The sequence below is a fragment of the Leptodactylus fuscus genome, chromosome 6 (assembly GCF_031893055.1).
Source record: "Leptodactylus fuscus isolate aLepFus1 chromosome 6, aLepFus1.hap2, whole genome shotgun sequence".
In the NCBI taxonomy this organism is placed as follows: domain Eukaryota; kingdom Metazoa; phylum Chordata; class Amphibia; order Anura; family Leptodactylidae; genus Leptodactylus; species Leptodactylus fuscus.
In genome coordinates this window covers 23,873,731-23,901,298 of record NC_134270.1, presented here as the reverse complement: position 1 = coordinate 23,901,298, position 27,568 = coordinate 23,873,731, and the positions used below count along the sequence as shown (strand labels likewise).

General features: G+C 46.8%; 1 protein-coding gene across 1 annotated transcript; it reads right to left on the bottom strand.

Moving 5' to 3' along the window:
• Positions 1-429: 429 nt before the first annotated feature.
• On the bottom strand, positions 430-27,568 carry FAM20A (FAM20A golgi associated secretory pathway pseudokinase). Its single transcript, XM_075279554.1, has 11 exons — positions 23,923-27,568; positions 12,443-12,627; positions 10,193-10,243; positions 9,765-9,843; positions 9,569-9,661; positions 9,200-9,315; positions 7,227-7,407; positions 6,157-6,266; positions 5,803-5,884; positions 944-1,003; positions 430-790 (listed from the first exon to the last, which is right to left on the bottom strand). The coding sequence occupies exons 1-11, from the start codon at positions 24,255-24,257 to the stop codon at positions 547-549; spliced, it is 1,536 nt and encodes a 511-aa protein (XP_075135655.1). The 5' UTR covers positions 24,258-27,568; the 3' UTR covers positions 430-546.

Below are 27,568 nucleotides of genomic sequence, written 5' to 3'. Positions count from 1 at the left end.
TGGCCTTGGTTCATAGTACACGCAGGAGTTGTTGGTGTTTATTCTCGAGATATAACCTGTAGAGTTACCGCCACTCTTCTGACCATCGTGCGGTAATGGGAGAGTTCATGGGATTGAGCTCGATCTTCTTCATGTCTGGCCTGCACCTCATAACTCTGCTAGAACCTTGTTGGGGTGGGGGAGGTAATGAGGTGTCATGGTCGGTATGTGACTCCCTGGTCGGTATGTGACTCCCTGGTCGGTATGTGACTCCCTGGTCGGTATGTGACTCCCTGGTCGGTATGTGACTCCCTGGTCGGTATGTGACTCCCTGGTCGGTATGTGACTCCCTGGTCGGTATGTGACTCCCTGGTCGGTATGTGACTCCCTGGTCGGTATGTGACTCTCTGGTCAGATCATCATTCACATGGAGAAATCTATAAAGTCATGATGTTTTATTAGTGTCCTCCAGCTGTTCAGTTGCCTCCTCTACATCGTGTCGTGTGACCATATTACAGCCAGTATACATTATCCTGCCCATCGGGCAGAGTAAGCCCTTGGGGTTTGTCAGTGGGAGCGCTGCAGAGAGCGCCACATGTCCTTTATTAGCACAGCCTCCTCCCCATAGGTCTGCACACACTGGTCTATCACCTCCAGCACTTTCTGCAGCCGTCTGTCCAGGGCAGCCAAGTGTGGCTCAGTGAGGACGGTGTCCAGGGGATCTGCGCTCAATGACTCCCTCATGACATCACTCAGCCGGTACTCTGGTAACGCAAGGAGATTCAGACGTAGCCACGTGTCTTTCTTCACTCTGCAAGATAATAAGTGTTGTATGAAAACTGAAGGACCCCCAAATTAGCACGGTGTCCATGTCTGAAAATGTAGAGGAAAGAATCTCCCCCCCCCCCCCCCCCCCCCCCCAAAGTGGTGCTATAGACTCCTCCCACCTCCATCCATTACTCACACACAGCACTGGTGGAGAGGGGTCAGGATGGAAAACTCATCGTGTGAATGCCGCCCAAATCTGTAAGAGAAACCAGATGAAATCCTCCATTATATGTACAAGTCATGTCAGGAGTGTAGCCTCAATTATATGTACAAGTCAATAGTAGACAGAGGTCAACATCTGAATACTTGGATCTTTTTAGGTGATCTCTTGGGTTGAGTAAATTTGTTCTGAACCTATCTATAAAACAGTGTAGAACACTGTCAGGGCTTCTAGGAACCTATCTACAGTCATGGCCAAAAGTTTTGAGAATGATACAAATTTTAATTTCTACAAAGTCTACTGCTTAGTTTTCCTAATGGCAATTTGCATATACTCCAGAATGTTATAAAGAGTGATCAGCTTAACAGCAATTACTTGCAACGACAATATTTGCCTAGAAAATGAACTTTATCCCCCAAAACACATTTCAACATCATTGCAGCCCTGCCTTAAAAGGACCAGCTAACATCGTTTCAGTGATTGCTCCATTAACACAGGTGTGGGTGTTGATGAGGACAGGGCAGGAGATCAATCTGTCATGATTAAGTAAGAATGACACCACTGGACACTTTAAAAGGAGGCTGGTGCTTGGCATCATTGTTTCTCTTCTGTTAACCATGGTTATCTCTAAAGAAACACGTGCAGTCATCATTGCACTGCACAAAAATGGCCTAACAGGGAAGAGTATCGCAGCTAGAAAGATTGCACCTCAGTCAACAATCTATCGCATCATCAAGAACTTCAAGGAGAGAGGTTCCATTGTTGGCAAAAAGGCTTCAGGGCACCCAAGAAAGACCAGCAAGCGCCAGGACCGTCTCTTAAAAGTGTTTCAGCTGCGGGATCGGGCTACCAGCAGTGCAGAGCTTGCTCAGGAATGGCAGCAGGCAGGTGTGAGTGCATCTACATGCACTGTGAGGCGGAGACTCTTGGAGCAAGGCCTGGTCTCAAGGAGGGCAGCAAAGAAGCCACTTCTCTCCAGAAAAAACATCAGGGACAGACTGATATTCTGCAAAAGGTACAGGGAGTGGACTGCTGAGGACTGGGGTAAAGTCATTTTCTCTAATGAATCCCCTTTTCGATTGTTTGGGACATCTGGAAAACAGCTTATTCGGAGAAGACGAGGTGAGCGCTACCACCAGTCTTGTCTCATGCCAACTGTAAAGCATCCTGAAACCATTCATGTGTGGGGTGGCTTCTCAGCCAAGGGAATCGGCTCTCTCACAGTCTTGCCTAAAAACACAGCCATGAATAAAGAATGGTACCAGAATGTCCTCCAAGATCAACTTCTCCCAACCGTCCAAGAGCAGTTTGGCGATCAACAATGCCTTTTCCAGCATGATGGAGCACCTTACCATAAAGCAAAGGTGATAACTAAATGGCTCAGGGAACAAAACATAGAGATTTTGGGTCCATGGCCTGGAAACTCCCCAGATCTTAATCCCATTGAGAATTTGTGGTCAGTCATCAAGAGACGGGTGGACAAACAAAAACCTACAAATTCTGACAAAATGCAAGCATTGATTGTGCAAGAATGGACTGCTATCAGTCAGGATTTGGTCCAGAAGTTGATTGAGAGCATGCCAGGGAGAATTGCAGAGGTCCTGAAGAAGAAGGGTCAACACTGCAAATATTGCAACGCTGCATTAACTCATTCTAACTGTCAATATAAGCTTTTGTTACTCATAATATGATTGCAATTCTATTTCTGTATGTGATAAAAACATCTGACAAACACACATAAACCAGAGGGCAGCAGATCATGTGAAAATATAAGATTTGTGTCATTCTCAAAACTTTTGGCCATGACTGTATATAACATAGTGTATGACACTGTCAGGGCTCCTAGGAACCTATCTATAAAACATACACACTCAGTGGCCAAAAGTCACGGGAGGGCATGTCCCAGTGCCGGTTGTGTCGGATATGATGCTCAAACAATGTGATGCGATGCGGCCTATGGCGCTAGTGTCGCCAGAATATCTGAGCAGTCTGATGCAGACCAGTGTCTCGTGAACATGGCAGCACGTCATGAGTTAAGTGACTTTGAACGTGGGATGATAATCGGTGCAAGATGCGTGGGGGCATAGCATTTTGGAGATTACCCTGGAATTTGGGTTTCCAAGGTCAACAGTGTCTCAGGTGGACCTGTAATATCACAGAGACAATGTTGGCAGCCGTGTAAACCAGCACACTGGTTGACCACGAGTATTCAATGAACAGATGTCACGTCACCTCTGCAGAGTCATATGGGGCTCTTGACGGTCTACTGTGGGTCAAATTGCCGCCAATTTGAATGTGGGGCGCCAGGACCCCATTTCCACCAGGACTAAACTGAACTGTACCACATAGTCTTCAACAGTAAACACCCAATCCGTGTCCCTTTGCTGACGCCGCAACTCAGAGCACGAAGACTGGCATGGGATGGCGACCATCGTCATTGGACCATGGAACAGTGGTGGCATTTGACATGGTCTGATGGATTACAGTCCCAGTTGTACAGAGCCGATGGGTGTGTGATAGTGCGGCGTAGCCCCATGAAGCCATGGATCCTGCATGCCAACAGGGACGTGTCCAGGTGGGAGGTGGCTCCGTCATGATCTGAGCCATGTTCAAATGGTTGCAATTGGGCTTCGTTGTCTGGGTGCAGGGATCAATGACCATTGCTCGATATATGCAACTTATGGCAGAACATCTGCACCTCTTTCTGGTGTTGGAGTTCCCTGATGGGAATGCTGTGTACCAACAGGACCATGCAACAAGTCATCGCTTGTTGGTGGTACAGGACTGGCTTAATGAACACACCAGTGACCCCTCAACTGGCCTGCCCGCTCGCCTGGTCTCAACCCCATAGGGCATTTATGGGATGCTGTGGATATCAGTGTCCGCTCCATGGACCCAGCACCAACTACACAAGACCAATTGTGGGCTGCAGTGCAGACTGCGTGGATCAGTATCCCTCCAGAACTCTTCCAACACCTTGTGGAGTCCATGTATCGTTGTCTTGCTGCAGTTATCAGGGCGTGCGGAGGGGCGACCTGCTATTAAAGCTGCATCCGGTACCTTCCCATGACTTTTGGCCACTCAGTGTATATATTAGTAGAAAAGGGCAGTATTCCAATATAGTGAAAAAAACACAAAATAGGTTTATTCCAACTACAATGGTTTGGTGCTGAATACAAGGGATTTATCTCAAGCTGCTGAGACCGAGATGAGAAAGCCAAAAAATCAAAAATATTAACTTAATTCCCTAGAACTACAATAACCTTATTGATACTGGAGTGATGCCAGGATAAGAGGTAGTGTTGTCACATCATGACCGCTACATAGTAACGCAATAATACTGTCACATCATGACCGCTACATAGTAACGCAATAATACTGTCACATCATGACCGCTACATAGTAACGCAATAATACTGTCACATCATGACCGCTACATAGTAACGCAATAATACTGTCACATGATGACCACTACATAGTGTGAGAGAGTGAAGGGTGTGGTCTGGGAAGACAGGTACATTCCAGCCAGGCACCTAAAGGGTGTATGGTAAAGACTCATACCAGGGAGGTCAGCTGACTAATCAGGCCCTAATAACAGAGTGTGAAGACTAGCAGGGTGGCACCACACTGACAGAGATGAACTGTCCAGACCGGACCTCCAAAGCAGTTACTGTGCCACCTGTTGTTATTGCCAAGGTGGGAGACTAGTAGCCAGTCTCCTGTATAGTCAGGGAAAAGTTTCCTTACGTTTCAGTTAGTTTTCTCAGCCGAGAAGGGTTTTGTTTATCCTGTGGCTTTGCTAAAGCAGTGTATGGGTTACATGTGAATAAAGCCTGAACCTGTGTGCAATCCAGTGTCCCTGTTTCCTGCACTGCTACAAGCATCTACCTGAGCGATTCCCCACAATAATAACTCAATAATACTGTCACATCAGAACCACTACATAGTAACTCAATAATACTGTCACATGATGACCATTACATAGTAACGCAATAATACTGTCATATGATTACCACTATATAGTAACTCAATAATACTGTCACATCATGACCACTACATAGTAACGCAATAATACTGCCACACTATGACTACTATCTAGCAACTCATTCAGGGTATGTTCACACAGAGGTTTTTTTGTAGGCTAAAAAAATCTGCTTCAGGAATTAGGAAACTGTTTTTAAATTTTTTCATTGCATTTTTTAGTTGCGGTCTTTGCTGCAGTTTCTTTCTCCAGCGCAAACCGCATTTAAACAATATATTGCGTTTTTTCCACCTCCCATTGACTTTAATGGCTTTTTCAAAGCTGAAGCCGCCTGAAGATAGGTCATGTTGCTTTTTTTTCTCTGAAAAATCTTCCACTGACATTGAAATAAAGGAGAGGTGTTTTCTGAGGCGGATTCCACCTCAAAATCAGCCAGCAAAAACCTCTGTGTGAACATACCGTAATACCGCCGCACATAATATGTCCTTTGTGCTTGAACACAGTAACAATGCTCAACCTAATGCCCCCTAGAAAACAATAAAAGGGGCACAAGGGGGCGGTTATTAATCTTATGGAGCAAAAAGAAGTTATTTTTATTAATGAAATCTCATATTTGCTCCAAACAAGGCCCCGCACATCTACTCAACCCATATGTCCACACAATAAAGATATTCCCCCCTTCCCCAGGCAAATGCCCAGCTTTCCCCTTAACGTCACCTCTGTACAGAAGATCACAGTGGCAAAGGAGAACAAACATCTGCCCCACAGTCACACTCATGGAATCTGAGATAGGGGGCGCTGTATGCAGAGTCCCTACACCCTGCAGACGCTAAGTACCCATAATGTCCCTCACCCTCGGGCATTGTCCAGGTGCAGCAGAAACCCATCATCTCCGAACTTTGTGAATATTTCATAATGATGGCGGTCCATGTTTCCTGGGGGAGGGGAGAAAGTAAGACATTGTTAGAAACCGAGATGAAAAGAGAGAACTATACAAAATGTCTGCCCCTCCAGCCCTCACTCATACACCCACCAACCCCAGACCAACAAGGCATGGCGAAGATAAACACATGGTGGAGATGACCGGCCTAACCAAAGGGAGATGTGCAGCTCACACCATGTTATCTATGGCTGACACTCGCCACCATGCTTTCCATTCAGCGGGGCAGGGAGTAGTGGGCTCCTGGGCCTATAGACCACCCGTTACCAATTAAGAAGTCGAATATGGCCAGGTCCATCATGTTGAGGAGACGCCGTGTGTTGCTGTACGGGTGCAGCTGCTTCACAGAGTCACAGTAAGAAGGATTGGTCTCCCACCTGAAGAAGAGACACAAAATAAAGTGACCCCAAAAACACGTGAAATCACACAGACGTGATCAATGACATCACATGATACAGTATCCACATAGATGTAGGAATATGACACAGTAACAACATGGATGTGATATACAGTATGACGCCACATGGCACAATGTCCACATACACAGAGCATGTGACATCACAGGATGCCATATCTTCATAAAGATATGAGTATGACACCACATGTCACAGTATCCACTTATGTATATGACATCACATCCGATCTTCTCTTTACCCTTTACCCATCCATATCTAATTTTCCACACCCTCCCCTCTATTCTTTGCCCTGTGCTCTATTTGCCCCACACCCTCCCCTCTTCTATTTGCCCCACACCCTCCCCTCTTCTATTTGTCCCACACCCTCCCCTCTTCTATTTGTCCCACACCCTCTCCTCTTCTATTTGCCCCACACCCTCCCCTCTTCTATTTGCCCCACACATTCCCCTCTTATGCTCCCTCCGCCCTCCTCTCTTCCATCCTGCTCTGTTCTATTTCTCCAGCACCCTCGCCTCTACGTCTGTCATGGACATAAGTGAGTGAGGCCCAGCAATGACGACTGCTCTTTCTTTTATTACCACTGGATGGCCCCGTTGAGTCTCCGGTTCTGCCCGCGGCTCCAGATGTTTGGCTCAGAATGTTGTTTTTTTCTGGCCATGTGTAAAACATTAAGCAATGTAACCCAAGAGACAATAGTCTCATCACAGAAATGTGCGGCGCTGCCTCTGGATTCACGGGGCCCTTCTAACACACATCCCTGAGAATGGCAGCCGCTATATACTGTACTATATACCTGCTGGGTCCCTCTGCTATACTGGCGACCAATGACATCACACTGTGGGGGTAAGACCATTGCATTGTATTCCACAGTGACAAGGGGGTCTCAGCAGCTCAATCCCCCAGACAAAACCTGGTACTTACTCCTCCTTTCCGGTGAAGGTGTAGGATCTGATCCAAGGGTTAGGGACAGAGAGTCGGGGTGCAGAGCCCAGTGAGGGCAGGAAGACTGACAGCGACCCCTCTAACATGTGGGGGTCCCCGCACACGGCATACTCCGTCTTACACATGTACAGGCATTTGGAGAAGAAACACGTGTTGTTTGCTGACAAAAGAATAAAGCAGAGCGATTAGAACAAGAATCGGGCCCAATGCACAGTCAGGGGGTGACAAGTGACCCCATTATTCCTCTATCACCAGTACTAGTATAATGGCATCAATGACATCTACTTTTAAAAAAATATATTTTCTAGTCATTTACACAAAAAAACATCAAAATCAAAGTTTTGTTGCTGTTGTGATAATAATAATGATAGCCACCCCTGCAGTGATTCCGGAACACCTGACATTTTTTCTCTAGCCCCCACCATTCCAGTGCAATCAATTCTGTAAGTTTCAGCACAGTTAGGTGTTCTACCGATAGGTGGGCGGTCCTTGTCTGCCTGTATCGGCCTGGCACCGCCCACCTAACTGTGCTGAAAGTAACAGCATCAATTACTCCGGACTGGTAGGGGCTAGAGAAAAAATACCAACTGCTCCAGAATCAATGGAGCGGCACCAACTACAGGATGCAAAGAAATGGGGTTGGTGGAGGTGGTGAAAAGTCCCCTTTAAGTCTTACACTTCTAACCCTAGTTGTTACTCCACCATCTAATTGAGTGAAATTTGGGGAAGGTGTCAGGGGCTGAAGGGCGGGCGACTACAGTATTAAAGTATTGTTGTGCTCAATTCTGTGGAGGGTTTGCGTACCTCTTTAAATTAGGTAGACACTTACAGGGTATTGTGATGTTGCAGTTGATTCCAATACCTTAGAAGAACAGGTCTTGTGTTATGAAGGACTATCTTGTAAGTTTCCTAATCTCTCAGGTTATGAAGGTGCCTAAGCGTATTGTGCCGTCTAAGGTGGGGTAGAGGAAGTCTTTGTTCACCTATTGCATGGAGTGTATTTGCATCTGGAAGGACTGACATTGAACATCAGTAGTGGGATTTATGGTGAATTGGGTAAGTGACTTATAATCTTATGAACAAACCACAAGTATTTTGGTTGGGAACAAGTTTTTCAGGTAAGTTGTTGAGTAATATTGGTGGCGCACAGGGGTGGTCTTGGCTCCGATTCTAACCCTGTCTAAGCCTCTCACCTCTGCCAGATCAGTCCTCTCTGCGCCAAGCTGATGAGATGCAAGTACATTGAAACAGCTGTCCTTGGCTGAGAGACTGTATCTGGTATAATTCCAAAATCATTGCAAACAAAGGCCTCTGAGAAGGTCGGCATGATGTTAAAGGGAGCGCCCTCTATTGGTTTGCTTGACTGAGACTCTGTCTTCCTAATTACATCATGGAAGACAGACTTGCACATTCTCAGTCAGCGCCCTCTATTGGTGTGCATACTTGAGGCACTGGCATCCTAATTACATCATGGAAGTCACATTTGCATATTCTTCCCATGTTCCTTTGCAGTGGAGCGCTCATGGCTTAATAAGACTCCACACCTATATGGTGGTCTCTTCCTATGGAGTGACGATATCCCCTTAACCCTGACATCTATGGGGTAACACTGCAGTACCTAAAGCAGCCATTACTCATCATACAGCAAATAAACATTACTGGGAGCCGCTGATTTGCAGGGTCACCACCCACAGATCTAATATTAATTCTCTATTCTAAGGATAGGCCATCCATATTAGGAACTTTAGTAAGACGTTACAGACTTTCTAGCAATCTGTGATGGTCGGCTGTCACTTGGGTGGATGCAAAGTAAATGGATAAAGTGATGCCATAAAACGCATGTTTTAACTTTTTGACACCAGAATTCTGCTATGCAGGGCTTGATAAATCCCCCATTTTTCTCATCATTCATATACAGAATTAAGAAGTGCCCCCCCCCCCCCCCCCAATACCTGGTGAGACAAAGAAGACGCTTTGCAAGTCTGAGTTTTGCGTCGCCTCTAGAATGTCTTGTGTTACATTAACAAGGCGTCCAGAGACGGGGGGCACACGCCGGAAATCCAGGATCCTACAGCACAGATAGAAAGGGAACATACAGTCATATTGGGATTACTACTCCTGAGACATGTGGGTGTGCATGTGTGGTCTACACCTGTGTACGCCTGGGTTCCCCCAGTTTTCAGTGACTACAGCTTGTGTACCCCAGTATTCAATGACTGCTGCCCCTACACCCCAGTTTTCTAGAACAAGACAATGTTCCATACAGATGAAGCAGACTTTAGTGCGCTCATTACAGATGACGGGGGGAAATCTCTTTTTACCGGTCAAGGTGGAAGGCAGCAATCTCAGCGTTGTGTCTCTGGAAGTCCACAAAGTAGAAGAAATCTTCAGGCGTCTCCTCCTCTCGCTTCTGCCTTATCATAGAAGAAGTTGTGATCAGGATGGGGAGGGAGACACTGGATGGGATAAGTGTCCATCCAGGAGACCCCCCCCAGCTCCACACTCCTCCTCACCTACCTCATGGGCTTAAACATGGCTTTCCCAAAGTCTTGGAAGTACAAAATCAACTTCAGGTGCGTTCCACTTGGCTTCACAACTGCAAACGGCATAGAGACATTACAGGGACTCATCACAGGAGCCTCACAAAATTTAAGATAGTCTTCTGCAGGAGCCCAAATAAATTGTAAAACAGACCAACCCCCCCCCCCCCTCAGGAGTTCCCTATATTATGACAGAGAGAGCCCTCCTGTGTAGAAGTTCCCAAAGATTGTAGCAACCCACAGGAGTCAATGAGATTTTAGAAGCACCACCACCCCGTAAGGTGTGACCTCTCCAGGAAGATGAATCTTCTGCTTACCCTAATACTGGTGGGAATGGGGGGGCACATATAGCACAGCAATAATCAGATAACAGTAGCACATATAGGATGAGGAGGGGTCACTTACTTTGACGGCAGTCGCACTCCCCACTCAGAGCTTTCTCATCTGGAGTGTAATCTGAAGATAAGAAATGTCTGGTTATGGAAGTAATAGGAAATGTCCACTCAAATGGAAAGAACTGCAGAGTGGAGGAGATGTCAGCAGGAGGTGAGGACCCCATACTCCATAATACCCAAGAGATTAATACCAAAGTGAAGGTTGAGCATGAAGGTACCCCACCCCAGGGTTAAATGTGACAGCGTCACACTCCATAATACTGAAGTGAAAGTTGGGCAACCAAACCCTAAATGTAAACCTGACATTATGGACAATATTACTGCCCATCCACAACCTCTTTAAGCACTCAACTGGAAGTCCAATCTCATCACCAACGTCACTACTCAACCACAACCCCATCCAAGACCCAAAAGTGAGCCAAACCTCATCACTAACAACACTGCCCAACTACAAACCCATCGAACTTTTACTGTAAGATTTGCCTCCTCACCAACATCACTATCCAACCTCAGCTCCATCCAAACCCCAACTGTGAGCCTGACCTCATCACTGTATCCAACCCCAAATGTAAGCCCTGCCTCATAACATCACTGCTCAACCTCAAACCCCTCCGAAATCAACTGTGAGCCTGACTTCATCACTAACATCACTGCCTGACCTAATCCACAACCTAACCCAAAATGTAAGCCTGACCTTATTACAACATTACTGCCCATCTGCAACTCCATCAAACACAAAACTGTGAGCTCAACCTCATCACCAACATGACTACCCAACTGCAATCCCATCCAACACTAAACTGTGAGGTGAACCTCATCACCATTATTACTGCACAACCTCAGCCCCATCCAAAACACAACTGTAAGTCCTGCCTCATCAAATAAGAACACTGCCCAACTTCAACCCCATCCAACTATGAAGTGTGACCCCAACTTCATCACCAACATCACTGCTCAACTGCAACCCCTTCCACCCTCAATTGTAAGTCCTGCCTTCTCACCAATATCACTGCTTAATCTCAACCTCCCCAACCCCCAACTGTAAACCTAATTTTATCAACAACATCACTGCGCAACTGCAACCCAATCTAACCTCTACTGTAAACCTTGTCCCATCACAAAACCCATCCAAAACTCAACTGTAAGCTTTGCCTCGTTACCCACATCACTCCCTTGCCTCAAAAACATCCAAAACTCAACTGCAAGCCCTGCCTCATCACTGCCCAACATACTCACTGACATCATCACCCAACAACCCATCCCACACCCAACTATGTTCCCAAACTTGTCATCACCAATAATTACCGCCCAACCTCAACTCGATCCAACCTCCAACTGTGATCCCAACCTCAGTGCAAACATCACTGCTCAACCTCAGCCCTATCCTACCTCCAACTGTATATCCTTTCTCCTCGCCAACATCACTGTTTAATCTTAAATTCATCCAACCCCCGACTGTAAGCCCTGCCTGCTCACCAACATCACTGCCTAACCTCAACCCTAACTGTAAGCCTGACCTTATCACCAACATCACTTCCCCACCTAAACCCCATCCAACCCCCAACTGTAAGCCCTGCCTCCTCACCAACATCACTGCCCCACCTCAACCCCATCCAACCCCCAACTGTAAGCCCTGCCTCCTCACCAACATAACTGCCCCACCTCAACCCCATCCAACCCCGACTGTCAGCCCTACCTCAACATCAAAATTACTAGCCAACTTCATCTCCACCCAAAATTCAACTGTAAGCCCTACCTCATCACCAACATCTCTGCTCAACATACTCACCAACATCAGTGCACAACCACAACCCCATCCAACACTCAACTATATGTACAACCTTGTCAACACCCACAACTCCAACACCCAACTGTGAGTCTGATCTCATCATCAACAACACTGACCAATCCCAACATGACCCAACTATGTGACCAAACTCATTACCAACATCACCCATAACTCTCAATCACATCCAAAACCCAACTGTGAGACCGACCTCATCACCAACATCACTGCCGAACTTCAATTCTATCCAGCCTCTACTGTACGTCTGCCCATATTGCCAACATCACAATACAACCTCAATAAATGGATGAGAATCCCAAAGTATAGAAAAGACGAAACAACTGCTCCATACATGAGACAACTGGGGATGGGCCATAGCAGTGTTCAGTGTCGGGAAATTTGCACCGATGGAGAAGATGGAGGGGTGAAAATGTTACTGTGCTCTGTAGATGTGGAGAGCTCAAAGGCACTTACCAGCATCAACCACGGTTTCATTGCTCATGTGTTCCAGGAGCTGTGTGACCACTGGACTGGAGCGAGGGTACAAGGCTTCCTTACTGATCCCCAACTGGAACTGTAGCCATGGGGTGTGGAAGTCAAAGGAGGCCTCGGTGAAGGCACTGGTGTGGTTCTGAGCCTTGTGATGGGAGCGGTGCCGCCTGCAGGGAACACAAACGGATACAAAGGAAAAGTAAGGATAATGTTCTGTTATCAGCACCATCACCTTCATCATCACTGTTATCTCCACCAGCATCCTCATCATCACTCTTATCTCCACTGTCACCCTCATCATCACTGTTATCTCCACCGTCACCCTCATCACTGTTATCTCCACCGTCACCCTCATCACTGTTATCTCCACCGTCACTCTCATCATCATCACTGTTATCCGCACCATCACCTTCATCATCACTGTTATCTCCACCGTCACCCTCATCACTGTTATCTCCACCGTCACCCTCATCATCATCACTGTTATCCGCACCATCACCTTCATCATCACTGTTATCTCCACCGTCACCCTCATCATCACTGTTATCAGCACCATCACCTTCATCATCACTGTTATCAGCACCATCACCTTCATCATCACTGTTGTCTCCACCGTCACCTTCATCATCACTGTTGTCTCCACCGTCACCTTCATCATCACTGTTATCTCCACCGTCACCTTCATCATCACTGTTATCTCCATTGTCACCCTCATCATCACTGTTATCTCCACCGTCACCCTCATCATCACTGTTATCTCCACCGTCACCTTCATCATCACTGTTATCTCCACCGTCACCCTCATCATCACTGTTATCTCCACCGTCACCCTCATCATCACTGTTATCTCCACCATCACCTTCATCATCACTGTTATCAGCACCATCACCTTCATCATCACTGTTGTCTCCACCGTCACCTTCATCATCACTGTTATCTCCACCGTCACCTTCATCATCACTGTTATCTCCATTGTCACCCTCATCATCACTGTTATCTCCACCGTCACCTTCATCATCACTGTTATCTCCACCGTCACCTTCATCATCACTGTTATCTCCATTTTCACCCTCATCATCACTGTTATCTCCACCGTCACCTTCATCATCACTGTTATCTCCATTTTCACCCTCATCATCACTGTTACCTCCACCGTCACCCTCATCATCATCACTGTTGTCTCCACTATCAACCTCATCAGCAATATTATTATCTATATAAGTTTAACCCATTTATTTCCACAGCCTGTGAAGCCTGGAGACTAATATACTATATGGAAGAAGTATGTAAACCTGTAGCCATCACATCTATACAAGGTGGTATAGCATGGTGATTGTAGACTTGTATGAATCTATTCCTGAGTCTAGTGACAACGTGCTTTCCACCATGCCAACAGTTACTTGGCATTGAGCATGTTGATTGCAGACTTGTGTCCAGGTAGCTGCCCCAGAATCTAGTGACGTGCTTTATACTATGCCAGCACTGGGCATACTGACTGTAGGATTGTGTGTATCTACCCCAGAGATTAGTGGCATGCTTTACACCATACCATCAGCCACATAACACCTACTGACCGTGGGCTTGTGTGTAACTGGTCCAGAGCCTAGTCACAATGTGCTTTACACCAGTCATTCTCAACTAGTGGTACAGATAACCCTGGGGTATGTGCCGCCACTAAGAACCAATGGTCTATATTATATACTGCACTGCTTGCAGGTTCTCCATACCCTGCATGGATGCCAGCACATGGTTACCTGATACGTGATCCAGTTCATGGACGTTACTGCATTCATCACTGACCACTTTGCTCCCCACTACCTCTATGATCCACTACTGTCGTCACAGCAGGCCCTGAAGCGGAGAAGAAGCATGGGGCAGAGCGGTGACTGGGAGTGGGAACCTGTAACTGCAATGAGCACCTTTAGGCTAAGTTCACACGGGGAGCGGAAGCACAGATCTTGGCACGGAGAGTGACGCAGGGAGCCGCGTCACTCTCGGGTCAAAACCCGCCTGCCACGTCGCGGCTTCCCCCTCCGGAGTAGGCTCAAATGAATGGGCCGACTCCAGAGGTTGCAGCCACCAGGCGGACGCCATGGCTCAACAAGCCGCAGAATCCTCCTGAAGAAAGGGCAGCCCGCTTCTTTTTTTCCGTGAGCGGCAGCATTCCGCTCACGGAAAAATATAGCCTGGTGGTCTACCTAGACCACCATGGTGAGGGGGCGGATTATGACGTGGATTACGCGCCGTAATCCGCCTCCTCTGTGCCCGTGTGAACAGGCCCTTAGTCTACACCTTCTTAGGTTACACTTTTAGCATAATCTACTCCTGATGTCGGTTTCTGTGGCCTCTTTGGTACATCTTACACCAGCAGTTTTAGATTAAACCCAACTAATAAACTTTTTAGTACAACTCCAATTCCAAAAAAGTTGGGGCACTGTATAAGTGTAAAGAAAACACGAACGCAATGATTTGGAAATCTCAGCTAACCATATTTTATTCACAACAGAACACAGAACACATATCAGAAGGTGAAAGTTACACATTTCTTAATCTCGTTCGGAAAAATTAACTTGTTTAGAAATTGATGGAAACAACACATCTCAAGGGTTAACAAAAGGTTGTGCATAAAAAGAGCATGTGAGAGAGACAGACTCTCTCAGAAACATAGATGGTGAGAGGTTCACAAATTTGACAGACTTAAGAGGCTGGTTAGAAGGGCCAGCTCTGTCCTGTGGAGCCCCCTTGGACCCAGTACAGGTGGTGGGTGACAGAAGGATACTGTCTGTGGTGACCTCCATGCAGGAGAATAACTCCCACCCCATGTATGAGACTGTGGGCACTGGGCAGTAGTCAGTGACCAACTGCATCACCCCAAGTGTGAGAAGGAGCTATCGGAGATCTTTCCTCCCAATTGCAGTCAGGCTGTACAAACTACATCAGACCAAGTGAAGATCACTCCGCACAGAAAACTAAATCATCCTGAGTCTTTCTTTTAGTTGCTATGACTCCTAGTATATTTCTATCTGCTATGAGCTTGTATGTGTTCTCTCTTGTAATATATTACTGTATTATCAATGTTGCTATATCTATATATGCTGGATTATCTTATCTTATTATTAGGTAACAATGTGATGATGTCATAGGCGCTGGATTGGCGCACAGATCACATGACCACAGCACCTCAGCCAGTGCCAAACATGGGATAAAGTATAGAAGTTTTGGACACCCTGGAACATGGATGCCGCATCCAATCCACACACAAACCTGCTGCATGAAGGGTTAAGAGAAAACATTTGTCCTGTGGGATCAGTGAGTGAAGATCTCTGGACAAATGACCTTGTGGTCAACCACCCTGTCCCATCACCTGACACAAGCCATGTCATGTTGGGGTAAGGGAAAGCAGAGACTCCACAGCAGCACAGAGTATTCCAGGAGAACAATGTCATGTAGGAGGACAGAATGAATAGAAGTGAGCTCCACAGCAGCACAGAGTATTCAAGGAGAGGAATGAATGTTGACACAAAGTAGAAGAGTAGACTGCACAGCAGCACAGAGTATTCTAGGAGAGCAATGTCATGTAGGAGGACAGAATGAACAGATGCAGGTTCCACGGCAGCACAGAGTATTCCAGGAGAACAATGTCATGTAGGAGAGAGATGAGAACAAACAGAACGTAGATGTGCAGGCTCCTCAGCAGCACAGAGTACTTCAGGATGACTGTGTCCTGATCATGTGGGGGGCTGTGAATTACTATTACTAATTCCCCCTCCAGATTGTTGTTCCACCTGCCCGGGGACACGGTGACCTTGGTGAAATGTCGCAATGTTTGCTGATACCTTTGATTACTGAGGGACACGTCAGGCGGATTATTGGTGTGTTTACATGGCAGGCATGAGCGCACGTCTGTTGTCACCAAAGCACATCCAACCAGTCATGTAGATGCTCACCCATGACGGAGACAAACGGATCTGTCATTACTAATGTCTACAGCCCTACACGGCAAGCACACGCCAGCCCCCTCCCCACATACGTGTCACCTAGCAGGGAAGGGCGGCTGTACTAGGATCAACCACAGGAGAATACCCTCACTAAGAGAGAAGTGGTACTGTGCAATAGCAATAGACTAAGAGAAGTGGTACTGTGCAATAGCAATAGACTTAAGGGAAGTGGTACTGTGCAATAGCAATAGACTAAGAGAAGTGGTACTGTGCAATAGCAATAGACTAAGAGAAGTGGTACTGTGCAATAGCAATAGACTTAAGGGAAGTGGTACTGTGCATTGTCTATTGTGAGAAGGTGACAGGCAGAGTGCTGGAGTCCAGATATGCCCACAACCTGGAGATGGAGACGGGGCGATACAGGCAGACGTACAAGCCACGGGAGAACAGACTGTGCCAGCACTGTGACCAGGGGGCCCTAGAAGACGAGGCCCACTTCCTGCTACACTGCACCAAATACTCAGCTGTGAGGGCCGTCTACTACCAAAGACTCTCTGCCCACATCCCAGACTTCATATCTGCAGACGAGAAGAGGAAACTCTACATCCTACTGGGAGAAGAAGAGGCCACTGTGGAGATCGCTGCCCAATACGTGTCCAGCTGTCACCAAACAAGAGGAAGATGAGACTCCGCGGACTGTTATACCCCAAATCACCCGCCCCATACCCACCATTCCCCCCCCCCCCAACTCCAACTCCCCCCCACACTTTACTAGCTTTGGCAATGCCAAATATCTATTTGGACGTGCCAATAAAGCCTATTTGATTTGATTATATCAGCCCCAGGTTTCTGACATGTTTGTGGTCCAGGGCGGATCTGGAGTAGGCCTCAGCCTAGGTGTAGGTCCTGGGCTCATTACAGGGCCATAGAAGTCTGCAGCTCCTGCATTGTGGCCAGTTCCATGAGGTGAAAGGAGGTGTGTGGTTCTGTCCTGTAAGGGTGGGTTCACACCAGCGCCCGATCTCCGCTTTGTGGGTTTCCGTCTTCTGCCGACAGGAGACGTAAACCCGGCATCCAGTGTCCGGCCTGAGCGCCTGTGAGCGTCTTCTGGTCTCCGCGGTGAAACCGTTTTCTTTTAACCAGACACAAAGTCCTGCATGTCCAACTTTGTGTGCGGTTAAATAAAAACGGTTTCACCGTGGAGACCAGAAAATGCTCACGGGCGGACACTTTACAAAGCCATTCAAGTGAATGGGTTTGAAAACTGCCTGCCAGTTTCCGTCTCCTGTCCAGTTTCTCAGGCAGGAAATGGAAACCTACAAAGCGGAGACCTTAGGCTGGTCTTACACGGCCGTATTGAATGTACGGTCCGCAAGTTGCTGATCGGCAACATAGACATAGACTCCGCAGACGTCCGTGTCCTGCCGCACTTGCCCATAGAGTTCTATGGGTGAGTCCGTGCAGTGTCGCAATTCATGGCCATTACGGACGTGTTCTATAAATTGCGGACCACGGTTGCGGCCCGGCCACACCACGGATATACGTGTAGCTTACTTCCAGCCACACGAAGAAAACAGGCGCAATATTGTCTCACCGGACTCAGGGTTACAGGACAGAACCATACATCCCCTTTCACCTCATGGAACTTCTCACAATGCAGGAGCTGCAGCCTTCTCTGTCCCAGTAATGAGTCCAGGACCTACACCTAGACCAAGTCCTACTCCAGATCTACCCTGGACCATACATACGTCAGAAACCTGGGGCTGATATATCTGCACTCCAGCACTCTGCCTGTCACCTTCTCACACTATATACCGAATAAGAGAAGAGGTACTGTGCATTGTCTATATGCAGGATAGGAGAAGTAGTACTGTGCATTGTCTATATGCAGGATAGGAGAAGTAGTACTGTGCATTGTCTATATGCAGGATAGGAGAAGTAGTACTGTGCATTGTCTATATGCAGGATAGGAGAAGTAGTACTGTGCATTGTCTATATGCAGGATAAGAGAAGTAGTACTGTGCATTGTCTATATGCAGGATAAGAGAAGTAGTACTGTGCATTGTCTATATACAGGATAAAAGAAGTAGTACTGTGCATTGTCTATATGCAGGATAGGAGAAGTAGTACTGTGCATTGTCTATATGCAGGATAGGAGAGGTAGTACTGTGCATTGTCTATATGCAGGATAAGAGAAGTAGTACTGTGCATTGTCTATATGCAGGATAAGAGAAGTAGTACTGTGCATTGTCTATATGCAGGATAAGAGAAGTAGTACTGTGCATTGTCTATATGCAGGATAAGAGAAGTAGTACTGTGCATTGTCTATATGCAGGATAAGAGAAGTAGTACTGTGCATTGTCTATATGCAGGATAAGAGAAGTAGTACTGTGCATTGTCTATATGCAGGATAAGAGAAGTAGTACTGTGCATTGTCTATATGCAGGATAAGAGAAGTAGTACTGTGCATTGTCTATATACGGAATAAGAGAAGTAGTACTGTGCATTGTCTATATACAGGATAAGAGAAGTAGTACTGTGCATTGTCTATATGCAGGATAAGAGAAGTAGTACTGTGCATTGTCTATATACGGAATAAGAGAAGTAGTACTGTGCATTGTCTATATACAGGATAAGAGAAGTAGTACTGTGCATTGTCTATATGCAGGATAAGAGAAGTAGTACTGTGCATTGTCTATATGCAGGATAAGAGAAGTAGTACTGTGCATTGTCTATATACGGGATAAGAGAAGTAGTACTGTGCATTGTCTATATACAGGATAAGAGAAGTAGTACTGTGCATTGTCTATATACAGGATAAAAGAAGTAGTACTGTGCATTGTCTATATACAGGATAAGAGAAGTAGTACTGTGCATTGTCTATATGCAGGATAGGAGAAGTAGTACTGTGCATTGTCTATATGCAGGATAAGAGAAGTAGTACTGTGCATTGTCTATATGCAGGATAAGAGAAGTAGTACTGTGCATTGTCTATATGCAGGATAAGAGAAGTAGTACTGTGCATTGTCTATATGCAGGATAAGAGAAGTAGTACTGTGCATTGTCTATATACGGGATAAGAGAAGTAGTACTGTGCATTGTCTATATACAGGATAAGAGAAGTAGTACTGTGCATTGTCTATATGCAGGATAAGAGAAGTAGTACTGTGCATTGTCTATATACGGGATAAGAGAAGTAGTACTGTGCATTGTCTATATGCAAGATAAGAGAAGTAGTACTGTGCATTGTCTATATACAGGATAAAAGAAGTAGTACTGTGCATTGTCTATATACAGGATAAGAGAAGTAGTACTGTGCATTGTCTATATGCAGGATAAGAGAAGTAGTACTGTGCATTGTCTATATGCAGGATAGGAGAAGTAGTACTGTGCATTGTCTATATACGGGATAAGAGAAGTAGTACTGTGCATTGTCTATATGCAAGATAAGAGAAGTAGTACTGTGCATTGTCTATATACAGGATAAAAGAAGTAGTACTGTGCATTGTCTATATACAGGATAAGAGAAGTAGTACTGTGCATTGTCTATATGCAGGATAGGAGAAGTAGTACTGTGCATTGTCTATATGCAGGATAAGAGAAGTAGTACTGTGCATTGTCTATATGCAGGATAAGAGAAGTAGTACTGTGCATTCCAATGATATTATGCATCCACTCTCATGTCTCTGTTTGCGGCTGCCAGGGTTGATCCTTAACCCTTGATGTGCTGGGCACAGAACTCTGCACGAGCTGCACAGGTCCGGGTATTCGGAGGTTTCCTACTAGGGATATGGATCAGTCACATCTTTCTTGGCAAACAAGTAGTTAACCTCTGTCACCTTTCGCTCTGTCCAGAAATTTCACCACCCCTTGACAATGAAGCGTTAAAGACATCCCAGAAGCCCCTAAATCCTACTGACCCCATTTTCCGACTGGACCCTGCACACCACACTCAGCAGCTAAAGGGTGCAGGAGACCCGGTGCGAGATGATGAATTTCCCAAACTATGTGATGTTGGCACCGACAGGAGACGGGTGTACGGCCAGAAAACAGGCCCCTGCCCGCCCTACATCTGAGACGGGTGTACGTCCAAAAGACAGGCCCCTGTCCACCCTACAACTGAAATGGGTGTATAGCCAGACAAGAGCTCCCACCCCACAACTGAGACGGGTGTACGGCCAGAGAAGACAATAGTGCACATGTCCCCCACAACACTGAGATACATATATGGCAAAAGCACAATACAGCGCCCCCTCCCCACAACTGAGACGATTGTATGGCTAATGCACAATATAGCGCCCCCTCCCCACAACTTAGACTGGTGTATAGTCATAGCAGAGAATAGCATATACATCAGTGTGGACCAGGAGTGCAGAGAAGTGGTACTGTGCGGTCTCCACATATATATTGGTGTGAACCAGGGCTGAAGAGAAGTAGTACTGTGCAGTTTGGGGTGTTCTCACATTATGTACAGGGGGTTCTATTTGGCCCTGTTGCTTATTATTGTGTGGGACTATTAATATTTATATTACAGGTTTTTATTGGCATGTTTATTAAAGGTTATGTTTTATTAGTCCATTGTTCTTTTGGAATTTACAGTTTTTGGGGAACAATTGTTTATTTTTGATTGTGTGGCCCTTTTTTGGATTTATAGATCAGTGGGTAAGTGCATAAATGACTGGTGGGTTAGGATACCATATTAGTGCTTATATTGCAAATCAGTGGTGTGGGGTGGTAGTAGATCAGTGGGTAAGTGCTTAGATGGCTGTAGATCAGTGAGCAGGAGCTCACATGAAAGATAAGTGGATTAAGATAGTGTCAGGTCATTTGGTAAGTATGCACATGGCAAATCAGTGGATAGGGATCATTAAGTGCTCACATGGTAGATCACATGGTTATCATGGTGCTAGATCAGTGGGTAAGTGCACACATGGCAAATCAGTGGGATAGGGTGGTGCTACATCAGTTTTTAAATGTTCACATGGCTGATCAGTGGGATAGGGTTGTGCTAGATCAGTGAGTAAGGGTAGTGGTAATCAGTGGGTAAGTGCTCACATGGCAGATCAATGGGATAGGGTGATACTAGATCAGTGGGTAATGCTCACACGGCAGATCAGTGGGATAGGGTTGTGCTAGATCAGTGGGTAAGTGCTAACATGGCTGATCAGTGGGATAGTGTGGTAATAAATAAGTGGGTAAGTGCTCACATGGCAGATCAGTGGAATAAGGTGATACTAGATCAGTGGGTAAGTGCTCACATGGAAGATCAATGGGATAGGGTTGTGCTAGATCAATGGGTAAGTGCTCACACAGCAGATCAGTGGGATAGGGTGATACTAGATCAGTGGGTAAGTGCTCATACTGCAGATTAGTGGGATAGGAAGGTGGGATAGCTGTGATCTGCTGGTATAGTGTTATTACACCCCTGTACACCTGACATCCAGGCTCTGCTCCCCCCTGGTAACTTATTGCGCTTCTTCAACAGCTAATGAAAGAATAAACAGAACATCCTTAGACAAACAGCGCAGGGCACAGAAAACAGTTAACCCCAAAATGTCTGGACATCAGGACCACAGTCCTACCAATTATACATACTGTATATACTACACTTACTGCAGTCCTGCTCTGTATGGGGGGTTATATACACATATATGGAGGTGTTATTCACAGATATGGGAGGTTATACAAAGATATTGGAAATATTGCATACAGAAGGGTGTTATATACAGATATGGAGGTGTTATATATGGATATTGGAGGTGTCAGGTAAAGATACAGGCTTGGAGGTGTTATATATATAGATATGGGTGTTACATACAGATATTGCAGGTTTCACATACAGATGGGAGGGGTTATATACATATAGTGAGTGTTATATACTGATATTGGAGGTGGTGTCAGATTGGGGTGCCTATACAGCTAATGCAAATATTCCAAATATTACCTGACACTCGTTCACAAATTCCTGCAATGTTCTGACCTGCACTTGTTTTTCATTGGTATCTTGTTGCCTGGCCCTAACCTGGGGGCCCCGACAGTAGTTGCTGCCTGGACTAGGACCCTCTTATGTCTGTGAGTCGGGATGAGATACAGTGGGGTGTTGTATATAGGTACAGTTTGTGTTATGTACAGGTAAAGGGGGTGTTATATGCAGATACAGGAGATGTTATACACAGGTGAAATGGGGGGAGGGGGTTATAAACAGATAGAGATAAACAGAGGATCCTCCTGGGGTTCAGGCTCTAACAAAATAATAGTCCAGCAGAAGACACCCAAATTTAAAGTAGTTGGAAAGGGGTGTTATATTCAAGTACAAGTATGGAAGTTTGAAATACAGATATGGTGTGTTCTATACAGATATGGGGGTTTTATATACAAATATGTGGAGATTACATACAGATATGGATGTGTAATATACAGATACAAGGGCTGTTATATACAGATATGGAAGTTTTATATACAGATAGGAGGATATATAGAATATATTGGTTATATACAAATATAGTCGGTGTTATATACAGTTACAGAGAGGAGTTATATACAGATATGAGGGCTATTATATACAGATATGGATGTGTTATATACTGATATGGGGGTTGATAGATACAGATATGAATGTCATATACAGATATGGAGGTTTGACATACAGATATGAGGATATATCGAATACATCGGTTATACACAAATATAGTCATGTTATATACAGTTACAGAGAGGCGTTATATACAGATATGAGGATTGTTATATACTGATATGGAGGGCTGATATACAGACATGGGGATTTAAAAAATATATAGGTTATATAAGAAAACAGTTGGTGTTATATACAAACATGGGAGTTGTTATATACAAATATGATATGTTATACAGAGATATGGATGGGTTGTATACTAATATGGGGGTGGTTAAACACAGATTTGGTATGTTATATACAGGTATAGAGCAGTGTTATATACAGATATGTATGTGTTATATACTGATATGGGGATAAATCAAATATATAGGTTGTATACGAATACAGTTGGTGTTATATACAGGTGCAGAGAGGTGTCATATACAGATATGAGGGTGTTATACACAGATATGAGGGGGTCGGATCCAGTCGGGGGGGTGAGCTTGGATATAGGCTTATACTTCTGGCTTGTGATGGAGCCGCAGACATTCCAGAGATTTATCATCAGAAAGTCCCCACTGACCACATCCAGGACTCCGCTCTGACTAATAGGAGCCATGAGGCAGAGTCATGGCAGGGTCAAAACAGGGGGGCAAGTGGTCAGACAGGGGACAGAGTATTATGTACAGAGGTGGAAATGTATTATTATAGGGTGAGGGGTGCAAGTGGACAGACGGGGCAGAGTATTATCCATAGAGTGGAGAGTGCATGTCAGAAGATAGGGGCAGAGTTTTGTGTAGAGGGTGGGGGTGCATGTGGGATGATAGGGGAAGAGTATTATGTACGGGGAGGGGGGACATGCTGGTGGGGTGTAGCAGGGGATGGTTCTGGGGGCGGTCACCCCATCTTACCGGTTGAAGCTGACCACTTTCTTTCTGTGGGTGCGGATGGTCTCGTGGGCATTGAGCAGCAAGTCCTGAGCCGGAGGTTTGGTCGCCGGTGCCTGGTACAGGGGGTGAGAGAAGAGGTGCTGGAGTTTTGAGCCGCTGTAATGGAGGGTGGTGGTGGCAGTGGTGGTGGCGCCAAATATGGTGGCATTTTCCACCCTGGGTGCAGAGCCATCACAGTCACAATTCCGGCTAAGTCGATTCTGGATCTCTGGCCACAAGTGGAAGTAAATATCAACCCCGAGGAGAGCAGACAATGCCAGCACCAACAGCAGCCGATCCCTACGGAAGAGCAACATGCCAGCAAGGGGCCAAGCTAAGGCAGCACAGAAACTGGCAAGCTACACTTGCTTCTTAGTCCTGGATGGGTGACAGTGCTGAGCGCAGTGTCCTGGGCAGGTAACACTGCTGGATACAGTGATCTGGGAGGGTGACTGCTGGGTGTAGAGATCTGGGAGGGTGACTGCTGGGTGCAATGATCTGAAATGGTGACAGTGTTGGGCACAGGGTCCTAGGCAGGTAACAGGTGTACCTAGTGAAATGGAAGAGTGACAGTGCCGAGTTCAGCGTCTTGGATGGGTGACAGTGCTGGAAACAATACTGTGGAAGGGTAACAGTGCTGGGCACAGTTTCCTCGATGGGTGACAGTACTGGCTGCAGTTTCCTGAATGGATGATGATCGTGGGTGCAGTGTCCTGGATGAGTGACAGTGCTGGGCACAGTGTCCTTGATGGTTGATAGTGCTGGACACAGATCCTTGGATGGTTGACAGCACTGGGCACAGTGTCCTGGATGGGTGTCAAGAATGGACAGTGTCCTGGATGAGTGACAATGCTGTGTGCAGCGTCCTGGGTGAGTGACAATGCTGTGTGCAGCGTCCTGGGTGAGTGACAGTGCTGTGTGCAGCGTCCTGGATGGGTAACTGTGCTGGGAGTTGTGCCCTGGGTGGATGACAGTGATGGTTGCAGAGTTCTGGGGCAAGTGATAGTACTTGGTGCAGTGTCTTTTACCTGTGATGGTCCTGAGTGTAGTGCCTTGGACAGGTGAATGTGATAGACGCAGTGTCTGGTGTGGGTTATAAAGCTGGGTGCAGTTCTGAGCACAGGGTCCAGGGAAGTTGCTAGTAATGGAAGCAGTGTCCTGGGGAGGTGATGGTGCTGGGTGCAGTGTCCTGTGAAGTTAATAGCAATGGAAGCAGTGCCCTAGACAAGATGAAGCCAATGGGCACAGTGTCCTGATCGGGAGGCGTCAGTTGCCACAGAGTCTTGCGAAACTGATAGTAATAGAAGCAGTGTCCTGGATAGGTGATAGCACTAAATGCAGTGACCTGGTTGGGTGACAGTGAGGGTTGTAAAGTTCTGGGCAGGTGATGGCACTGGGCAAAAGGGTCCTGGATGGGTGACAGTGATGACTGCAAGGCTCTGGGCAGGTGATAGTGCTGACAGCAGTGTCCTATGATGTTGATGGGCACAGCATCATGGCCAGGTAACGGTGCTGAGCACAGTATCTTTACCAGTGACACTGTTCTGTACAATGTCCTGGACAGATGACAGTGATAGGCGCAGTGCCTGAGAGGCTGACAATGCTGGGTGCAGTGCTGATCCCTGAATGATTAATGGTAATAGGGGCAGTACTCTAGTGAAGTGCGGGTGCAGAGTGTAGCGTTCAGGGGAAGTTATGGTCCTGGGTGCAGTGCACTAGGCAGGTGATGGTGTGGAGATCAGTGTCCTGGGAGGTAGATGGTAACAGAGCAGTGCCCTGGACAGGTGACGTCAGTGGACACAGTATCTTGGGCAGGAGACAGTGCTGGGTGGAATTACCTAGGCAGGTGATGGTGCTGGGTGCAGTGTTGTGGGCAGCTGATGCTGTTGGGTGCAGTGTCCAAGGAAAGTGACAGTCTTGGGTGCAGTGTACAAGGAAGGTAGCAGTGTTGGGTGCAGTATCCTAGGAAAGTGACAGTGCTGCGTGCAGTATCCTAGGCAAGAGATGTCAGTGTGCACAGTGTCCTGGGCAAGTATCAGTGTTTTGTGCAGTGTCCTAGACAAGAGACGATGCAGGGTACAGTGTCTTGGGTAAGTTGCGTCACTGGGAACAGGTGAAAGTGCTGGGCGCAGTGTACTGGTCAGGTTACAGTGTTTAGTGCAGCATCCTGGGCAGGTGACAGTACTGGGTGCGGTGCAGTGCCCTTAGACGGTGATAGTGCTGGATGGGGTGCCCTGGCCAGGTTACATCAGTGGTTGCAATGTACTGGGCAGTTGACAGTGCTGAGTGCAGTGCCCTGGATTGGTGAAGTCAGTTGTTGCAGTATTTTGAGCTGATGACAGAAGTGAGTGTAGTGTCCTGGGCAAGTGACGCCAGTGGGTACAGTGTCCTGGGCAGATGACTGCAGTAGGCAGTATCCTGAGCAGGTGAGAGTTCTGGGAACAGTGTCCTTTGTAGGTGACATCAGTGGGGGCAGTGTCCTTGGCGGGTGAAAGTGCTGGGTGCAGTGTGCTGTGCAGGTGACTACTGGGTGCAGTGCCCTGGACTAGTGACAATGCTGGGTGCTGTGTCCTGAGCAAGAGACAAAGCTAGATGAAGTGCTCTGGGCTGGTGACAATGCTGGGTGCAGTGCTCTGGGCTGGTGTTGTCAGTGGGTACTGTGTCTTGAGCAGGTGAGGTCAGTGGACATAGTGGTTTGGGCAGGTGACAGTGCTGACGGAGCTATACGCAGAGTACTGGCAGGTTACAGTGTTGGGTACAGTGACCTAGGCAAGTGAATCCAGTGGGTGCAGTGTCATTGACAAGTGAAAGTGCTGGATGCAGTGTCTTGGAGCCTTTGGGTTATGGCTTGGGCAGATATTGGTGGCATGGATGCCAGATGAGCCACAGGGTGACACAGAGCAGTCAGGGCAGATAGATGTCACTGGATGCTATACTGGCTGCCACCTTAAGACTGAATTCATACCCTGCTTTGTAAGTGCCCATATGCAGAAGGTAATGCAAATCTGTGGAGCTAAAGCATGGCAGGAGGCAGGGACATAAGTGGCAGGACTATATGGGGCTGATGGTGGCACAGGATGGGGAACTATATAGTGACACAAGACTATAAGGGGTATATAAGGGCACAGCTTGGCATTAGGCTTATAAGGGGTATATAAGGAGACAAGCTGGTGCTAGGCTACAAGTGTTTATATAAATGCAATTTAAACAGGGGTGTAGTTAGAGATATTTCAGGTGTTCAGGGCTAAAAGTGCCAAGGGCACGGGGCTGCAGTATGTAGGGGCACAGGGCTGGGGTATGTGGTGGAACAGGGCTGGGATTTCTAGGGGCACAGGGCTGGGGTATCTAGTGGGACAAAGCTGGGGTATGTAGGGGCACAGGGCTGGGGTATCTAGTGGGACAAAGCTGGGGTATGTAGGGGCACAGGGCAGGGGTATGTAGGGGCACAGGGCTGGGGTATGTAGGGGCACAGGGCTGGGGTATGTAGGGGCACAGGGCAGGGGTATGTAGGGGCACAGGGCTGGGGGCTATTTAGGGGCAGGGGGCAGATATCTCCTGGAAGTTGCGGCTCCTGCTCCGGAATTGCTGGATCTTCGGCTCCGGTCACACGCGCGTCTTCTCCCGGGGC

Coding starts and splice junctions, on each gene's coding strand:
- FAM20A (XM_075279554.1), bottom strand. CDS start 24,257: ATGTTGCTCTTCCGTAGGGATCGGCTGCTGTTGGTGCTGGCATTGTCT. Junction 10,244..12,442: donor TGAAACCGTGGTTGATGCTG/GTAAGTGCCTTT, acceptor TCTTATCTTCAG/ATTACACTCCAGATGAGAAA. Junction 1,004..5,802: donor CACCTGGACAATGCCCGAGG/GTGAGGGACATT, acceptor TTTCTCTTACAG/ATTTGGGCGGCATTCACACG.